Genomic DNA, 21,731 nt, shown 5'->3' on the forward strand with positions numbered 1-21,731 from the left:
TAAAATAATTTTCCTTTGTGTGCAATTTTTGTTATTTTTGTGGTATTTTTGTATAATTATTTGTATTTTTATGAGTGCATGTTTATTTGTTTTAATTAATAAAAATATAAAATATATCACATTTTCATTTAGTATTTAATTAAGTTTGTTTTACAAAAAAATGAAAGTCACAAAAATAGGAATATTTTGCATTGTTAGCATTTAATGTCAAATTATGCAATTTTATTTTAATTGGTGTTTAATTGTGTATGATAATTTTTGTTAGGAGTTTAATTAGTATTTTTGGAGTTAATTTAGTTCGTAGCTCAATTTAAAATTTTAGTTTTATCAAAAAATAAAAAAAAAGAAAGAAAAAAGAGGGCTACAAAACGTTAATAATTGAATTGAGTATAATATAGCTATTTTGACTATTTTACCTTATTTCGTCGCAAAAGAAAAATTATAAAAAATATATATGTAAATTTTAGCTTATGTATTTCTCATAAACTTGAAAAAATACAAAAAATAGTACCTTATTTTTTATACTTTATATAATTTCGAAAATTATAAAAAATGTAGTTTTATTAATGTTTTGTAGTCATTTTAAACTTAAAAAATATAGAAATAGTACTTTATATTTTTATCGTTGTATAATTTCGAAAATTATATATAAAAAAAGAATTATTAACGTTTTGTAGCCATTTTATCTTGAAAAATATAAAAAATAGTACTTTATATTTTATCTTTATATAAAAAACGAAAATGACAAAAATAGTTTTATTTATGCTTTGTAGCTATTTTAATCTTGAAAAAATACTAAAAAAAGAAGAAGAAAGAAATAGTTTTGTTTTAAAAGTTAGTCTTATTTTTGTAGTTATTTTGCTTGCATAGGATTAATTGAATAACATCGTGGTTTATTCTCGGGTCCGGGCAAAAGATTAATATTTGGGTTCAAACTACCCGTTTTTAGGCCTAATTTTCGGACCTAGCCCATAATAATCCGAGCCCACCACACATGGGGGACACGCGTGGGGAACACGGACGGAACACAATGGGATGGACTCATATTTTGAGACATTTGTCTCCCACGCTTTTTACACGTGAGAGCCTTTCACTTTTGGACTTACGCAGAAGTTTTGTAAAAAGGGGGGAAAAGAAGGATACACGGACCAAAGGAAAAGAAAAGGAGAATTTTTTGCAAAATAGAACAACTGTTCATCTTCTTCTTCATTTTTGAAGAAGAAGAAACGAAACCAAAAAAAGGCTAGCCCACTACTTCCTCTTCTTTCACGTCCAAAACGACTCGCTCACCCTCAGCTTCCGTCCAGCAGCAATTGCTGCTGCGTTGCAATCGTCGTTTACCACCAAGCGACCCCTCATTCCATCAACCAGTAGCGAGCAGTGCTGCTGCTGCTACTGTTTCCGTCAACCACCCCCGTCGCTTTCTTTCACGTCCAAAACGACCTCACGCTCAACCTCACCACCACCCACTTTTGCTTCCGTCGACCACCATCCCGTCGACCACCCCACTGCCCAGCAAATCAACTGCTGCCTCTACTGCCCCTCCCCGTCGACCAACTGTTGCGACGCCATGGCAGCATCGAATCAACTGCTGCCGCTGCTGCTCCTCGTCCCTCCATGTTGATCCGCCACAGTCCAAACGTCCATCTTCTGCTTCGTCCTTTTTCGACATCCACAAAACAGTCCGTTCGACCTCCAATAGTTCAACTCCGAGCTCGACTTGGGTTCGTTCAAGTTTTAGGTTTTTCTTTCAAGATTATTTAGTTCATTTGATTTATCTTCTGTTATGGGTTTTGGTTTTAAATGTTGTTCATAATCTTGTTTTTTTTAATTCTATTTTTCGGATTATTGATTCTTTGTTTAAAGTGTTATTTTGTAATCTTGTTTTGTTCATTAGTTCTCCTTCTTCTTCAAGACCTTTTTATTTGGTCAAGATTTTTCTTCTGTTTATTTGAGTGTGCGTTATAAGCTACATTCGATTTGAACAACTTCGTCGAATAGTTAGTTTATGACTGCTTTATTTGGATGAATACAGCATGAATCACTTTGTTGGTCTGTTTTGATGTTTGAATCATTTGTGTGAATTTGACTTAAGGATTGGTTGTAGCTGTGTAGTGATTTTGTGTAGTTGTAAATCAGAGAGGTTTAAATACATATTGCTAAGAGTGAGGGCAAGACAATAATAATAGGGGATTTTCAGGGGTACTTTTGGGTGTTAAAAGATTTAAAATGATTAGTGTTAGTAGTCTGCCAGTTAATATTCAGTGTATAATTAATGAATTATTTAATGAAAAGGGAATTGGTAGTGCAGAATACACCCTGTCTGGTATCTTTAAGGGTGGAAAATCAGAAAATAAGAATGTGATTAATGATAAAAGTGTATAGATGCACATGGGAGGGAATATACAGGCTGAAGGTGAAAAATTTGAATAAATAATGTTTAGTTCTAGCCTATAAATAGGAGGATGGAGGACTGGAAAAAATGCAGAGAGGAAAAATTTTCAGAACTTAAAAGGGAGAAATAGGCTAATTTTTCAGAACTAAAAATCAGTCTTTGAGAGCTAAAAACTGAAAGTGAGGTCCTTTTCTTTACTACTGAAACCAGAACTTTGTTACTGCCTCTGTGGATTGCGTTTAGTGTTACTGATTTTCAGTTAGGCTTTCTGTTTTTTTTAGTTTGGTTCTGACCATTGTTACACTGGTTATTGCTGGTTTTGTTGCTGTTATTTGCTGTGGGATTCTGTTGCTGTGTTATCGCTGCTGCTTACTCCTCCTTCTTTTGTTCACATTCTTTTAAAAATAATAATAATAAAGTGGTAAAAAGTTAAAATTGGCACATCGGTTCATAATTATATTAAAATCAGATAAATAAGCCGAATATGACAGTTGAGCGACCGTGCTAGAACCATGAAACTCGGGAATGCCTAACACCTTCTCCCGGGTTAACAGAATTCCTTATCCGGATTTCTGGTACGCAGACTGTAATATGGAGTCATTCTTTTCCTCGATTCGGGATTAAAATTGGTGACTTGTGACACCCTAAATCTCCCAAGTGGCGACTCTGAAATAAATAAATAAATCCCGTTTCGATTGTCCTTTAATTGGAAAAAACTCCTTCACCCTTCGCGGGGGCGGAAAAAGGAGGTGTGACACCCATATGCCATAACGTTTCTCAAACAGCAAAACCGATGCCACAACAATAAATAGTTCATGGCTCAACAACAATGTATACAATAAGTGCAACAACATAAGAGTGTAGAAAGTAAATCAATAATGAAATGTGGTTCAAATAGCAACAACTCCAATTTAATGCATAATACCCTAATGGTCTAATCTGGTCAATTACCATATAAAAGTCCGTGTGCACACTCGTCACCTCGTGTACACGCTTTTTCACATATAACAAATGATGCATTAGAACAAATCCTAAGGGGTAATTCTTCTAAACATCTGAAACCATCTATGTTGTGTAGAACTCATGGCCTTATATTTCAATGGAACCACAACCTCGCACGTGCAAACCTGTATCACACACGTCGTACCGCATCTACCCTTCCATCATATAAAAACAAAAGGACCCCATTTATAAACTCTGAATTACAAGTAGGATAAATACACTATCAACCAAGAACCTTCCATTTGACCCCATCCAGGAGCAAAAATCACTACACGTAACAAACTCCCCCATGCTTGTCGAAAACATTCATCCCAAGCCGTAGTCGAACCCATCGAGAACTCTTTGAAACCCATTGGCACATAACCAAGCCATTAGATTTGAATCCCTCTAACTCAACCAAGTTACGTAGATCGCTCCACCGAGGAGTATTTCCACAAAACACCGGTAGAGTCTTACCACACCACATGAACCGACTTCAATTACTATGCTGATCTAACCCACTACCAAGATGTCCGATTATTTCGAGTCCTCCTCGACTTGCCTTCAAGTTAACACCTTTCCTTGCCAGTACACTAAGATCCTAAACCAAAGCTCACCACAAGAGGTCCTAACATGAACCACGTCATCCGAAAGCGTATAAACTATTATATTCCCTCATAAGCGCCCAATAATGTCGCAACCGAGATACCCATTATGAAGAGACCTTCATTGATCTGAACTTGTTTCCTTAACCTTTGTGATACCGAAATGTACAATCACTAATGATTGTTGATACCCAATTTTGCCCTCATATTTTTTCAAAATATATATACACTTTCAAAACATCATTTATGCATCATTATTTAGTTTACAAATCTATACAAGCATCTTCTATAGTTTTCCGTAATTTTTAGAGCTTTTAAATTGATTTTCCATCATTTAAATTACTTGAATAATTATTAATTATTCATTCAAATTATTTTGGGATGACTCAGTTACCTAAAATTATTATTTGCATCTATAATATATGATTCAAAAAGTTTTACCTCATTTTTTTTGTAATTACATTAGTATTTTTAGACAATTTGCACAATCTTGCAATAATAGCTTGTATTTTACAATTGTGTTGCATTTGTCATTTTATTCAGGGACAAAATCATATCCTATATTTTTATAATCTCTACTATTATTTTAAAATATTACTTTGCATAAAGGGCATTTTTTATAATTTATTAAATTATTTTCCCCTTAATTTTCTATTTTTAAATCTGGCCCAAAATTAGGATTAATTTCGGACCATTAAGTTCCAAATAAACTCCTGGCCCAACAACCTCACCAGCCCAAATGACCCAATCCCCCAACCCAATCCAAAAAACCGGCCCCAACCTGTTTTAATCCTAGGTGTTGATCAAAATTGATCAACGGCTCACAGCATTTCCCTCCACTTTCCTTATATCCCCTCACCTAAACCCTAATCCCCATTATCTCTTTAGCAGCCACCCTTAAACACTCCTCCCTCCCCCAGAAACCCTAGCCACCTTCTCAAACCTCTCCAAATTCGTCTCAACCATGGATTCTTTCAATAATTTTCTTGCCTTTTGTATGTTATCTCGCTATTTTCTACAAATCTATGGTCTCACCTAGTACTTGCCTAAACATGGAAAGTACTATCTCTCAGAATTCGGCCATTCCACTTTAACCGTTTGAATCTGGACAATATTTAGTCCATATATATCATGACCATGGCTATATGGGTCCGATTAGCCAAGATTTCCAGTCAATCTTCGATTTCTGTCAACTAGGGTTTACCTATTTTTTCCCCAATCCGATTTTTATTTGATTCTGTATGTTATTACATCCTTATTTATGTTTGATTTTACAGTTTTCCTTGTTTACTTGTTCAATTTCTGCTACTATATAAACCCCTCCCCATTCCCCTTGAGGATAGAGGGGAATCGCTATAATCTCACTAAAATTTGAAGCTTTGTTCTATGGTTCCTTCATTATCTTGTTCTGTGCTTTGTTTTGGTCGGCTGAAAGTCAATGCCACCGAGGGTCTACTGTTCGAACTTTCTTTTGGTGCGAGCATTGCCCGAGGTTCTTTTGAAGCTCTTGGGAACTTTGACGCATCGAGATTTCTGAGTTCTTGTGGATCTTTTGTTCTTTATTGTTATCCGTTTAACTGGTAAGCCACTGGAATTTTGCAATTTCATCCTTATGTGTCTTTGACTCATGGCTTAATATGCTTCTAGGTTACCTTTATGCTTGATTCTGCCAACTTTACACTTGTTTAAGTCTCTCCGCACTTAACTTTCTCCTAATGATGCTAGTCTTTTGTCTAAGTCTAACCTAGATAATCTGACCCTCTTAAGTTCGTTTAACCAGTGTATTAGTGCCTAAGTGTTCCTGAACATGCTTACTTGCTTTGCCCTGAATCTCTATAATGAATTCTTCATGTTTGTAATGACCTGTGTTACCTATGACATATTTCCCGGTTGCTTTGTCATTTAGCATACCCCATTAGTGATTGACTTAGTTATTAACGGCTACTACAACCTGTTTTCCTTATCATGTTTGAGCTATTTTGTTTCATGACATAACTTGAACCTTCTTTAGTTAATTACTCTACTGCGACAATGCTAGAACACCTATATGTACTATTTGACATGAGCTATTTTCCACTCTGTTTTGAATCTCTATAATGTTTGTCTTGCATATATAATGTGTTTAATCTGTGATAAGAACCTTTCTATGATCTTATTTCCCTACTAATATGTCCCTCGGTATGTCTTTGGCTTACCTAATTCCCTGATTCCTTCAGCGGCTACCTAATTTGTCATAACGTGTGCTCCCTATCATGTCTCTTTGCAGTCTTGCTTCCTGATAAAAGTTAACATGTCTCTCTTGTGCCACTAAGATGTATACCTAGCATAATTTGGACCTCTTAGGTTTTCAACTTGTTTGGTATTGTGTATTTGAGCATGATAACTTCTGTCAATCTTGTAAATATGTTTCTCCCCTAACTCTTTCAATATGTGGTTGCTATGTATTGCTTTACTAAGTGTTGAAATCCTGTTGAACTTGCTTTTGAGTTTTGTTGAACCTTATTCTAAGTCTTGTGACCTGTTTGCTTAGTTGCTCTATGTTCTCAACTTCTGCCCCTTAATCAATGTCCACTATCTTTCATTTGTTACCTATGCTATTCTGAACCTATCGTTCTTGGCCAGCTAAAAGCCAAGGCCACCAAGGCTCTTACTACTGACCTCCCTAGTGTGAGCACTGCTCGGGGTCCATTTGAGACCCTTGTGAACTCTGACACACTGGGATTTAGGGTCCTTTAGTCATTCCCTCTACTACTGAGACATACACTATTCCTCACACTCAACTCTTTCTTCCTATGGGCTACTAAATATGTAAATTGGTTGGTCAATCTATGGTTGTGTGATCTAGCTTAAGTTCCTCTATGGATTCTAGGTTGTGCTGATGAATATGGTTCCTGGGTATGCTGCGTGAGAGTTATTGAAGGCCCATGCAATGCTGGGTGTTTTCTTTTGGGCCTACCGTCATTGTTTATACAATACTTGTAATTATGTTTATTATTGGGCCTGTAATAATGTTGTAATGAACAACTGGGGGTTAGTAAAAACGGGGAACAGATAGATTCTTAATGTTTGCATGAAAAGGGGTAGATAATATGCCTATAGGACTCATTGATTCACTTGTTATATGTGTTGTTCGATCTATATGTGCATTGTAGAAATCATGTCATTAGGGGAAGCACACACATGTACACTACCTGTTAGCAAACATGAATTCAAATGTTGCAATTGTTCTTACTGTTATGTGTTGCTAGAAAACCTGCCAATAGAATGAATGTCAATGAACTATCTTTCAATTCGCCTCAGCATATTCACTAGCAATCATGCCTATAGGATTTTGGTCACTTCATTTTCTATTGTCTTGCACTGTTCACTAGAAATCATGCCTATAGGACTAAGTATAGCAATAAAATAGGCCCCAAGTCTTAACTATTTGAACCCTGCTTATGGGATATTATCACCCGCCTATAAAGCATGCTTATAGGGATAAAACGTTTAAAATCAATCCCAATTGTCAATCACTAGAAAATCTGCCAGAGGATGTTTATTGAGACTTCACTGCCTATTTACACAAATGATTAGATATCACATCTATAGGACTTGCAGCACTCTAATTTGTTTACACGTCAGAATTACAGCATTGCCTATATAATATTGAAATCCAAAATCACATAGAAATCATGTCTATAAGACTTAACGATTCCAACATGTCTTAATACCATATATTGCCTAACTAGAAAACTGTTTGCGTGCTTTTCCTGCTTATGTGTGGAGGTTACTTGAGCCCCCTTTATTGTAATTACGTGCAGTCCTATCTGTTTTTGATTGTCGCTTAGTTTTATCATTTTGAGAAACTGAGTTCAGTCTAGAACTATCAAATAGTAGGTTCAAAGCCTCCTGGGTCATAGGCATGGGACGGGTAGTGCACGCATAAGGCACGGTTTAGAATCAACTAGTGCGCTTAGGTAAAAACTTAAAGATAGTAATCGGGTAGCAGGAGATGATAGTCTGTGCCCGCTGAATAATACAAGTAACACCCCATTTTGAGGGAGTTACGAAGTATTATTTATGTTGTACGGGGTGATCCTTTAGGCTAAAAAATTTAGGACCCTCCTCGTCCTATTTCTATTCATCTGTAAGTCAAGTGTTTGTATTCATTTAAAGTCTTTTAATAATGAATTTTCCCAAACTTCTTGCTTTCTTTGCCTTTGTTTCTCTGACTAATTCATATAATTCGAGTTCGTCTGGGACCTACAGTTGTGGACCTCAAAAAGCGCCTAACACCTTCTCTTCGAGGTAATTTGAGCCCTTACCTAATCTTTGGTGACACGAACTGGTTAAACCAGAGTTATTTGCAAATAGGTGCCCTAACGCACCTCAAACCCGTTAGGTGGTGACTCTCTATTTTAACACCCTCCTTAAAAGAGTTGTCACGTGTTGAAACCCAATTTCGCGAGAAAAAGGGGCACGACAGCATGGCGACTCTGCTGGGGATAGTTTTAGGCTCTTACCATAAACGAACTTGGTCTATATGAATTAGTCTTCTCTGATAAACATGTCTTTTATTTTTCGTTGTTACATGAATATCCCGCTCCAGTTTCCCTTTTATTGCTACTTGTACACCTTTTTCCCGTTTTTCCTCTATCTGAATTCGCATTAATATGCAAATCTCTGCTCAATTTGGTCATAACCTGCATTTTTCTTTAGACATTTTTAAGAATTGCTACATCATGTCTCTTCCCACCCTCACTCCCTTGTTTACTTTATTACAATTTTCACATTGCGCGAACTAACTTCTTCCTTGTTTTTCTTTCTTTTTATGTCTTTACGTTTCATTTAATACTGCATTTGCTGTTTTCATCATGCAAAATATCTGAAAACGTGTTGTTTTATCTTTGCATAAAGCATGCTCCACATCATATTCCACTCGTGCGTAATTAATACCATAGCGGCACTTGATGAGTGTCCACGCTCTTCCTAAATCACCCTTTATATTTGAAAAGGCTTATTTGCAGTAAAACTAGTCGATCAGCGATGCGGACGACGGTTCTATGCCTTTCCCTCTCAAGTTGTCCGTTTGAGGGTATCGGTCTAGACTCTTCTAGAAACCCCAACTCTAATATTAACTATGCATGCATCAGGTTCAAACATAGTATGGTTTAGAACGTTGTCCGCGTAATAACTCGCTAAGGCAAGCCTTGTCCAAAGTCCGACGAGATTTCCATAATCCCAATGGACACAATCACGATCTGTGCATTATTTGGAGAAAACATGCCAATATGTTGATCATTAATGTGTAAATAGCCAAATTTGGAGGGGGGGGGGAAATGCTAACTTTATTTGTTTTGCATAAATGAGGCATGAAGTCCCCAGGTTCGGCATGGTTCAGAATATCCCACCTTTGCTGCTAGATTGGTGGGAATATCTCTCACCAAGTGACAAGAATCATGTGAAAAGGGTCATCGAATATTTACCCTCCTTGTTAGACATTAAGCTAAACAATGCATTAATTGAGGCCACCACCATGTTTTGGAATGAGAAGAGAGTCGTCTTCCATTTTGGAGACATAGAAATGATTCCCCTTTTAGAGGAAATAGGAGGCTTCGCTGGGCTCCCATGGGATAGCCCTAGTTTGTTGGTACCGGAAAACCACATTTCTCAAGGTTTCTTGAAAATGATGGGTTTTAGGAAAAATGATGAGTTAGTTTGTCTGAATAAGTCTTACATACCATTCGATTTCCTTTATGAGCATTATGAGCACAACAAGTCATATCGCCTTTATCATAATGAGTTTGCTATCACTTCTTTGGGTTGGACTCACTGCCGAGTTTTTTTGTTCATTGTCTATTTTCTAGGGATGCGGGTATTTCCAATATAGGGAGAAAGGATCCACACTCGCCTAGCTATGGTCACTAAGACCTTAATGGAGGGGATTGAGGGGAAAACTTATATTATTATCCCTATGATTGCTGAGATGTACCGGGTTTTAGACCGTTACAAAAAGGGGTATAGGCATTTCGAGGGTTGTAATCTGTTGCTGCAAGTATGGTTGTTGGAACACCTTCAGAGAGGAGAATACCGTCAAGAACTTCCGCGACGACCATGGAATGAACACATAGCCTATCACCATCCGAAGAGTGACTTTTATCCCAAACAGGTTTGCGCAACCAGAAAATGCTGTGAGCTGGGTACATTTCTTCAACAATCTGACTCATGACAAGGTACATTGGATATTTGAGTGATTCCTTAGAAGTGAATTCATCATCACGTCAAGAGATACTCCTCATCTAGTGATAATCGGATTGAGGGAGATCTACCCTTATACTCCTATTAGGATTATGAGGCAAGCTGGGAGAAAGCAAGTTATACCACGAGTTTTCAAAATGATTCAGTACAAAGCAGACTTCCAGGGGAACGCCATTCCATTCAAGTTTGAGGCACAACACATATGGCATCAAAAGATCATTGTGGAGAAAGATACCATCGAGCCAGATTGGTATTACGCCGGCCATGTGTATTTCTATCCATCATGGTTGGTAGATGATATAGCGAGGGATGTCAAACCAGGGATTAATTTGAAGAATAGGGTTATAGACGACGCTGCTAAAGCACAAATCAAATACAGGATGTTGCACAAAAAGGTTTTCGAGTCAGAAGCCAGGCATTTGGAATAACATAAAATGGATATGGAAGTAATCAACGAGTGGAACGAAATCGCTGATAAATCAACAGAGAGGTTGGAATATTTGGAGCAGGGGTTGATGGAGCTTGAGGGAAAGATGAGGAAAATGATCTCGGACTGCTAGAATGCAAAGGGCAACGAAGGAGGGCATCTAGCAAGGGCATATCTATTGCTGGACATGCGTGACCTGGGGAATCCTATTGATGGAGCAAAGAAGGCCAAGCATGGAGAAGGTCCCTCTAGGACCGAATAGATTAGGAATAATGTTTTTACTTGATTTCTAGAGTCATTTTAGACTTTGGTTGTAATAAGGCAAATGGCATTAGTAACTCTTGTCATTTTAGTTCATTTATCATATTAATGAAATGACGCAGTTATTGGCATTGATTTTTCCCAAATCTATATGTCGCTTAGGCCTACCTCAGGCACAATGAGGTCCCCAAACTAGGATACAGATTTATAATCCCGCAATATGTGTTTAAATATCGCAAACATCCTTTTAATACTCCTTACTGACTTGTTTACCTTTTTATTTTTTTCTTTTCTTTGTTTATTCTCATCCCCTAAGGTTGGTTCGTGCATACTGACATCATCAGCATATCATACCAGATATAGAGGTCCTCCACCTCCTCCTCCTCCAAGTAATCCTAAAAACAAGGGAAAAGCCATAATGGATTATATGAGAGACAACGCTACGCATACGGTGAATGTCGAGACTTCGGATGGTTGGAGTACTCTGGCACAAAATGATTTGGTCTTACAGTTGGAACAGAAAATACTAGAGCTACAAGGGGAACTTGAGCATGTTCGTAACTTGGCAAACCTTTCCCTAACCCTGAACATCCCCGATGTCAATCAACAAAATGCCCAAAACCCAGCACCTTCCCAAAACACACAAAACCAACAAAATCCTCCTGCACCTCATTAGTATGCCACACCTCCTAAAAATCCTAATCCTCCACCAGTACATCATCACCATCCAACCCAATATCCATAAAACCACCACCTACCACACTCCTTAAACGTACCACAACCTACCCCTGATCCTCAAAACTCAACCAACGACTACCACTACACTCAAATTCCTGGAGTCCACCAAAGCAACCCTATATACGTGGAAACCTTACCCCACACTCCACAACAGACCCTGTACACAACAAAGTCTGCCGAGAAGGACCTGCTCATCAAGAACATGGCAGAGGAACTCAAGAAACTTACTAGTCGAGTCCAAGTATTGAAGGAAGTAAAGGCATCGAAGGTTTGAATTATGAAGATGTTCATGAGGAGCCTTACTGGAGATACCTTGTCCTGGTACATCAGTCAAAACCCGAAGAAATGGGTTAACTGGGTAAGCATGTCATCAGATTTTATGGATCGGTTCAGGTTCAATACAAAAAATGCACCAGACGTATTCTACATTCAGAATCTTAAGAAGAAGCCAACAGAAACTTTCCGCGAGTATGTTACTCGATGGAGGTCTGAAGCTGCGAAAGTAAGGCCAACACTGGAAGAAGAACAGATAAATAAGTTCTTTGTTCGAGCTCAAGATCTGCAGTATTATGAGAGGCTAATGGTTATTGAGAATCATAAATTTTCTAACATCATCAAGTTAGGAGAAAGAATAGAAGAAGTGATTAAGAGCGGAATGGTGACAAATTTTAAGGCACTCCAGGCTATAAACAAAGCCTTGTAGTCGGGCAGTATTTCTAAAAAGAAGGAAGTAAGGGCAGTGATGGTGGCCCAAAGTCCAAAGTCTCCTCTCACATACCAAACACCCCACCCACATATCAGCCTTCGCCTCCTAGATACCAACAACCGGCTGCCACTTACCATACTTATAACACCCAGCCAACATACTACCACTCCCCACCAGCCAGCCAAAATAACCAAAAACCCAGACCAAATTCCGACCGCAGACTGCCCAAATAATACACCCCGACTGTTGAACCCATCAACCAATTGTATGAAAGACTGAAGGCTGCCGGTTATGTCACTCCCATTCTCGCCGTTTCCATGGAAAACTCTTCTCAGTGGGTCAATCCAAACAAAACATGTGCCTACCACTTGGGCATGAAGGGTCATACTATCGATGAATGTCGCACTTTGAAGGATAAGATCTAGAAATTGATTGATACCAAGGTTATACAAGCAAAAGAGGCTGCACCTAATGTCCACAACAATCCCCTCCCGGATCATAGGGGCGAGGGGGTAAATGTGATCGAAACTAATGAAGAATGGGATCCGGAAGGAACAATCGGGCTCATTCGTGAAGGGGATGAACCTAAAATAACTCCGGCCATTCTCATACCTATTGTAGTATAGATTCAGTCACCAATTGAGGTTGAAGTAACCGCACCAACCCCGTTTGAGGTTAAAGTAACAACGCCCTCAGCTATGCTAACGCCGTTTGAGGTGGAAGTGACCACACCCTTCACCATGATGGTAGCACCTACACCATCCTTTAAATCTAATGCTATACCTTGGGACTATGCTGTAGAGGCAAGAAGGAAAGGAAAAGGGAAAATAGAGGAAACAGATGCGACACAAGGCATGACCAGAACCGGTAGGGTTTACACGCTTGAGCATTTGGGAGGAACACGTAAAGAAGCCTCTCCCAAGCAGCCTATCATTGAAACTGGCCCGAATGATCTTTGGAGAAAGGTGCAAGCAAGAGAGTATTCTGTGGTTGATCATCTTAACAAAACCCTTGCTCAGATATCCATTCTATCATTACTCCAGAATTCTAAGGCACATAGGAATTCATTGATGAAAGTGTTGAACGAAGCTTATGTACCTAATAACATCACTAGTGGAGAAATGGCCAACATGGTGGGACAAGTGTTGGAAAGCCACAAGATCACTTTTCACGAAGACGAGCTGCCACCGAAAGGACTGAGTCACAATAAGGCACTACATATCATAGTGCAGTTTGAGGACAAATTCATCGCCAGGGTCCTGATAGATGGGGGCTCAAGTCTTAATATTTGTCCATTTACTACTTTGAAGAGATTGGGTAAAGGTTTGCAAGAGATACGAGCAGGAACTATGAACGTGAAAGCATTCGATGGGTCCAAAAGGGCTACGATTGGGGAGATCAACCTCTGCTTACAGATGGGCCCGACTTGGTTTGATGTTGAATTTCACGTATTGGACATATCCGCCACATACAATCTATTGTTGGGACGACCTTGGATATATACTGCTGGGGCCGTAGCCTCTACTGTACACCAGGCCGTGAAGTTTGAATGAAATCATCAGGAAGTAATCATCCACAGGGATAGAAGTAATCCCATTTATACCAATCAGACTGTTCTGGTCGTTAAGTAGAAGGAAGTTGGGTGGAGAAACGTACCATCGCATCGAGTGCGTCAATGCAATTGAGAAAGACAAATAGTGGAGTAACAAGATTGAAAGCATATTGTTATGGACAGGGTATGAACCCGACATGTCTTGAAAAGAATCTCCAGGGTATCACCAAACCGGTGCAACCGAAGCATCATGGTACGACTTTCGAGCTTGGGTATGCGTACACATGGCAGGAGTACAATGATTGGTCGCCGCCATAGCGTGGTCCTTACTACCCTCTGGAGCAGCTGATACTGCATTTTCACCAGACATTTCAACAAACTGATATGATATGGGGATCTGAAGAAGATGAAGCTTTAGCTGGCCTAAGGAACCTATTTCTGGATGATGAAGTCATGGATTGCAGTGCAATAGTTGAGGAGGAGGAGAAGGAAGACTTTATAATTCAGACTATGGGAAAAGGAGCCGTTCTCAAGAACTGGACTGCTGCATCGTCCCGGGCCCGTCGAGTTCCTGGGTAGCCTATCAATTAGCATGATCTACTTTTAAAAAGCAATTTTAAGCATTTAAGACATTTTCACTATTTTGTTTTGAAATAATTGCTTGAGTCATCGAGCCGTACTTGTTTGATATTTTCAAGATTTATTTAATGCATTGCTATTTTAGTATTCATTATTATCCTTTACATTTCTCTACAGTGTTATTATTACTTATCCTGATGAATCCACGACTATGACATGTAATGAGATAACGCAACATAAGGATAGTGATTCAGAGGAAATAGAAGAAGAAAACATAATACCTGAGGAAATTTTCAAAGAAGTGGAAAATTTTGAGAACAAGACTAAGTCTAATCTGGACGAAACCGAGATAGTCAATTTGGGAGATTCCGAAACAGTCAAAGAAACTCGCATAAGCATTCACCTGTCACTATCAGAGAAAGAAGAAAACACCCATTTTCTGAAAGAGTATGAAGATATTTTTGCATGGTCTTATGATGATATGACTGGCCTAAGCACGTCTATAGTGGCTCATAAACTACCTACCAATCCGATATGTCCGCCTGTAAAGCAGAAGCTCAGAAAGTTCAAGCCAGATATAAGTCTGAAAATCAAAGAGGAAGTCACCAAACAGATCAAAGCTAAAGTTCTTAGAGTGGTCGAATATCCTACCTGGTTGGCTAACATTGTGCCACTTCCAAAGAAGGATGGGAAGGTCAGAGTATGTGTCAACTATCAAGATTTAAACAGATCAAGTCCCAAAGATGATTTCCTATTACCCAATATACACATATTGATTGACAACTGTGCCAAGCATGAACTCTAATCCTTTGTGGATTGCTTCGCGGGATATCATCAGATCTGGATGGATGAAGAAGATGCCGAGAAGACAGCCTTTATTACACCATGTGGGGTGTACTGCTATAAAATGATTCCATTTGATCTGAAGAATGCTGGGGCCACTTATATGAGAGTCATGACAACCATTTTTCATGACATGATACACAAGGAGATAGAAGTGTATATGGACAACGCCATCATCAAATCCAAGAAGAGTACATATCATATAGCAGATTTGAGAAAGTTCTTTGATCGGTTTCGAAGGTATAATCTGGAACTGAACCCCGCAAAATGTGCTTTTGGGATCCCTGCTGGAAAGTTGTTAGGATTCATCGTCAGTTGCCGAGGAATAGAGCTGGACCCATCAAAGGTCAAGGCTATCCCAGATTTTCCACCTCCAATGAACAAGAAGATGTGATGAGTTTCTTGGGGCGTCTGAATTACATAAGCCGCTTCATAGCACAATCGACCGTGATTTGTGAGCCAATTTTCAAAATGTTAAAGAAGGATGCCGCAACAAGTTGGACTGAATATTGCCAAAAAGCTTTTGAAAAAATCAAGGAATATTTGTCCACACCACCAGTCCTGGTCCTGCCGAAACTTGGGAGACCCCTGCTACTCTATTTGTCCGTACTAGATGGAGCTTTCGGTTATGTCTTGGGACAACACGACAAGACATGGAGAAAAGAGCAGGACATATACTATCTGAGTAAGAAGTTCACACCCTATGAAGCATGGTATTCTTTGCTGGAATGCACCTGCTGTGCCCTGACGTGGATAGCTCAGAAATTGAGGCATTACTTTCTGTGCCTACACTACATATCTCATATCAAGGATTGATCCTCTGAAATACATTTTTTTGAAACCAATGCCTACAGGGAAACTAGCAAAATGGCAGATACTGTTGAGTGAATTTGGTATTGTATATGTAACTCAGAAGGCAATCAAAGGACAGGCATTAGCAGATCATCTTGCAGAAAATCCTGTAGGAGGAGAAAACGAACCACTAAAAACATATTTTCCTGATGAAAAAGTACCATTTGTAGGAGAAAATATCACCGAACCTTACGACGGTTGGAGAATGTTCTTCGATAGGGCTGCGAAATTCAAAGGAGTGGGTATTGGAGCCATTTTAGTGTCAGAGACAGGTCAACATTGCCCAGTATCCCAAAACATAGGTTTCCGTGCACCAATAATATGGCAGAATATAAGGCTTGCATCTTAGGGCTCAATTTGGCCATTGACATGAATATCCAGGAATTATGGGTAATTGGTGATTCAGACCTTCTGGTACATCAGGTTCTAGGAGAGTTGGCTACAAAGAATACCAAAATATTACCATATATATATATATATATATATATATATATATATATATATATATATATATATATATATATAAATCATGTGCAAGAGTTGATGAAGAGATTCACAAAGATAGAGTTCAGACATGTTCAGAGAATCCAGAATGAGTTTGCAGATGCATTGGCCACTTTGTCTTCCATGATACAACACCCGGATAAGAATTTCATCGACCCTATTCCAGTAAGAATCCATAATCATCCAGCTTATTGCGCTCACATTGAAGAAGAAACGGATGGGAATCTTTGGTTCCATGATATCAAGGAATACTTGGCAAAAGGAGAATACCCGGAGCACGCAAATCATACTCATAAACGCTCACTCTGAAGATTATCCAACCATTTCTTCCAAAGTGGAGGAATTCTGTACAGAAGGACTCCAAACTTATGATTATTACGGTGTGTTGACGCCAAAGAAGCTTCCAAAGTGCTCGAAGAGATACATGCCAGAACTTGTGGAACACACATGAACGGTTTCGTTTTAGCCAAAAAGATATTGAGAGCAGGATATTTTTGGATGACTATGAAAACAAACTGCATTAGGTATGTCCAAAAGTGTCATCAATGCCAACTACACACAGATATGATACGGGTGCCACCAAATGAACTCAACGCAATGAGCGCACCTTGGCCTTTTTCCACTTGAGGAATGGATGTCATCGGTCTGATCGAGCCTGCCGCTTCAAACGAACACAAGTTCCTTTTAGTAGCCATAGACTACTTCACAAAATGGGTTGGGGCTGCATCTTACAAGGCTCTAACCAAGAAAGTCGTCACAGATTTTGTCAGGGATCGTATTGTTTGCTTATTCGGGGTACCAGAATCCATCATCTCCGATAATGCCGCCAACCTCAATAGTGACTTAATGAAATCCATGTGTGAAACCTTCAAAATCTAGCATAAGAATTCCACAACATACATGCCTCAAATGAATGGAGCCGTGGAGCCCGCAAACAAGAATATCAAGACAATATTGAGGAATATGGTAGATAACCATAAGCAATGGCATGAGAAATTACCATTTGCCTTATTGGGGTATCGTACCACAGTCCGCACATCAACCAGGGAAACCCCCTACTTGCTGGTCTACTGTACTGAAGTTGTCATTCCTGCCGAGGTCGAAATCCCTTCTTTGAGAATAATCCAAGAAGCAGAACTCAGTGATGCAGAGTGGATACAAAGTCGCTATGAACAATTATCTCTCATTGATGGGAAAAGAATGAATGCGGTATGCCATGGTCAACTTTACCATAACAGAATGTCCAGAGCTTTCAACAAAAGGGTCAAACCTAAACAGTTCACACCGGGGCAACTGGTGTTGAAGTGGATCTTCCCGTATCAAGATGAAGCCAAAGGAAAATTTTCACCCCAATTGTCAAGGGCCCTATATGGTTCACAGAGTACTAACAGAAGGAGCACTCATACTTGCAGAAATGAATGGAGAAATTTGGCCAAAACCTATCAACTCAGACGCGGTCAAAAAATACTATGTTTAGGATTGTTTACATTTCTTCATTTGATATAACCGAACTACACTTGACCTGATTCCCGTTTAAGAGGGGATATATAGTCAACCCTATGGGTTCGGTCACATGTTAATAAAATCTTCATTTTCCCCATGCTCAGAAACTGGGGCAGAATTTTGAGGAGGACCCTCAAAATTTCGGAGCAAGTCCAGCCAATTTCATCATATGCGGAACAGCCGAAGAATCGCTTATTGAATTGGGGTAGAATTTTGAGGACCCTCAAAATTCTAGTGCAAAGAAGTCGCAATGTCTCTAAAAGTGTCACAGCTATTGATTCATCTAATTTACTTGATATTGCATATTATTATGTTTTTAATTAACTATATTTATCAAATGCATGCATATTTTTCGAAACTTTATTTCTACGGCAGCCATATGTTACCCAGGGTAAGTCAAACAAGATCTCCAGAGCAAGGCAAAGCAAAGCAAAGCAGGCAAACGAAGGCACGAACCAACCTTCCCACAAAACTCATGATTTTTCTTTGAATACATGCACAATGAACATAACAGGAGTATTCGCAAATACACACTACTATCTTCATAACGACAAAATTTCCAAACACAAACATGTCTCCAGATAAGAAATACTTCTCTATCACTCATTATCCTTTCTCTACATGAGGCTAAGCCCTGTCTTGTCAATTGTATAAGGCTAAGCATTGCCTTCCATTGCATGAGACTAAGCCCTGTCTCCTTTTTCTTGCATGAGACTAAGCATGTCTCCCATTCTGTATGAGGCTAAGCCCTGCCTCCTTAATTGCATAAGGCTAAGCATTGCCTTCCATTGCATGAGACTAAGCCATGTCTCCTTTTCTTGCATGAGACTAAGCATTGTCTCCCATTCTGCATGAGGCTAAGCCCTGCCTCCTTAATTACATAAGGCTAAGCATTGCCTTCCATTGCATGAGGCTAAGCCCTATCTCCTTAATTGCATAAGGCTAAGCATTGTCTTCCATTGCATGAGACTAAGCCCTGTCTCCTTTTCTTGCATGAGACTAAGCATTGTCTCCCATTCTGCATGAGGCTAAGCCCTGCCTCCTCAATTTCATTTTCGAGATAATTTGAGCCCTTACCCGATCTTTGGTGACGCGAACTGGTTAAATAAGAGTTATTTGCAAATAGGTGCCCTAACACACCTCAAACCCGTTATGTGGTGACTATCTCTTTTAACACCCTCCTTAAAAGAGTTATCACGTGTCGAAACCCAATTTTGCAAGAAAAAGGGGCGCGACAATGATACAGAAATACCGTAAGTCTCAGCATCGCCCAATGTAAATCTCAGATCTTAGCCATTGTCACAACCCAACCTTGAGAGGTGCAACCAACACACGACGCCCGAAGGCCCGTGCAAACCGACATCCATACTTAGATCTTACAACATAAAATATGGGCCAATAAGGCCTCCGAATAAATATTCAAATGAACACAACTCAATGTGGGAGGAACCTTAGCATTAGATACATATATACATATACATAGACAATTGTTCGCCAGCAAACAATATTTACATACTTTCAAAAACTAGTTTGCAAGCCTCTAAGAGTTCCTTAACACATAACTTGGTCGGGACATGCCCCCATACCCAAAATGATTAGAACATATGTTTCAGTACCTGTTGACTTGAACGACTACTCCAAAGGAGTGGAGAGAAACGACCAATAGCTGGAACAAATACCCTACTAGGGAGGGATGTCACTTGGTCTATATACACATGTGGCCATGAACACAACACCCAAAAGAAGGCATCGATATGAAAATTGTACTTAGAATGTAAAGTTTATGGTATACTTGTTAACCGAAAACATAACATAGAAGATACGAGTACATAACTTAACCTAAGTACCGAAGGTAAGCTATCGGGGAACATACAATGTGGTAACCTCAAATCATAAATGCGTGCAAATTTCATAAAAGTAATAAAGTCATTCTTCGAGGACGTATCGTCTCGTATCACGTGATATTTAGCTGCTCTTTGGGGCATATCACACCAATACCATACACAACCACACATGGGCTCAGTAACACCATGTACCCGATCATACATGGCTCGGTAATCACTTGTATTAAATCATTCTGTACTGGTCCAAGCATGGGATCGGTAATATCTAATATCACATTGTTCCATACTCGGCCTCACGTGGGGTTGATAGTATCTCATGTTACGTCATCTCGTACCTGGCCTCACACGGGCTCGATAACATCTGATTCTATATTGTTCCATACCCAGCCACACATAGGCTCGGTAATATCACATTAATTCTTTTGTACCCGGCCACGCATGAGCTTAGTAGCATCTCATGTTTCGTCATTCCATATCCTACCTCACATGGGCTCGGTAACACACAATAAATATAGACGTATATACATAAATTCAACACACGTTTAACTTATTTAGACTTCTAAAATTAAACTTAGAGTAGACTGCACTTTATAGCCTTACGATGCCATTTGGAAACATCCTTAACTCAAAAGAAAGCGCTACCAGTAACAATGAACTAGAACATGAACAACTTTATGAAGCAAAGATTAGGACAGTGAAGACTTACAATATAATGATCACTCAGAAATAAACACTTGTATCAAGTCATACCAAGAATGAAAGACTGCATTACATACCTTTTTGAAGAACTAGCTACACCTTCTAGGTTCTTACCCTCTTACAACGGAAAGCTTTGCTTCTAAAGGAATCTCAGAGTAACGTTTTGTACATGAATGAACGCGAGATCCTTACTCTAATCTTTCCTGTTGTGTTTTGACTTTGATTCTAGCCCTGTATCATTTTTGGGAATTTCTTAGGAAACTTTAGAGCTTTTTTAGTGAGCTAAAGTGGGTTACAATTTCTAGAAAATGAAAGAGAAAGAGCTAACTTGCCTTTATTTATATGTACCAAGCATAGGAAATTCCGTTGCTCCACATGCAAAACAAGTCTTCTTGCCCCGGTTGCAGCACCTGGTGACAATTGGCGCAAGTTTAATGAGGCTTAATCATACCTTTGTCCCCATGGGGTGTCACTGACTGATTGGTTATTTTAAAATGCTTTTTTAAGTGGGAAAAATGGTGCGGGAGGTAACATCATCCCTCCTTCGGAACATTCATCCTCAAATATTGAGTTGCGGCCAATTTCTCAGGGTTTCCTTAATCATTCTTTGTGGTACTGAATTAGAATTTATGAAGGCACACACATTAATGGAAGATATTGATTACCTGTAACAATATTTGGTGATAATTCTAGGTTTTGTTGTCTTGACAGTGCGTAGATTCGATTATATGGCCCATGCGAATTAGACGCTCCACCTCTACCTCTACCCCTCCCAATCGATGGCTACATACTTGGTCATAAGGACATACTGATGGTGAGGAAATCGCTACAGATCCCGTTAGCCACATCATATTACTCCTACCCCTCACTAGATAAAAATGCATGATATGGACGGGTTGCCCATACGAATAACATAAACCCGTACCCTGGCAACATGGTCCAAAATGATTCTTACCACACCCATCATAATATGACATCAGGGACCTCACTTTACTAGAATTA

At 39.2% G+C, this 21,731-nt stretch overlaps 1 protein-coding gene across 1 annotated transcript; it reads left to right on the forward strand.

Annotated features, from left to right (window-relative positions):
* Window positions 1-15,798: 15,798 nt before the first annotated feature.
* LOC138868541 (uncharacterized) lies at window positions 15,799-16,528 on the forward strand. Its single transcript, XM_070146095.1, has 2 exons — window positions 15,799-16,066; window positions 16,182-16,528. The coding sequence occupies exons 1-2, from the start codon at window positions 15,799-15,801 to the stop codon at window positions 16,526-16,528; spliced, it is 615 nt and encodes a 204-aa protein (XP_070002196.1).
* The last annotated feature ends 5,203 nt before the right edge of the window (window positions 16,529-21,731 follow it).

Source organism: Nicotiana sylvestris, chromosome 5 (genome assembly GCF_000393655.2).
Source record: "Nicotiana sylvestris chromosome 5, ASM39365v2, whole genome shotgun sequence".
Taxonomy (NCBI): Eukaryota; Viridiplantae; Streptophyta; class Magnoliopsida; order Solanales; family Solanaceae; genus Nicotiana; species Nicotiana sylvestris.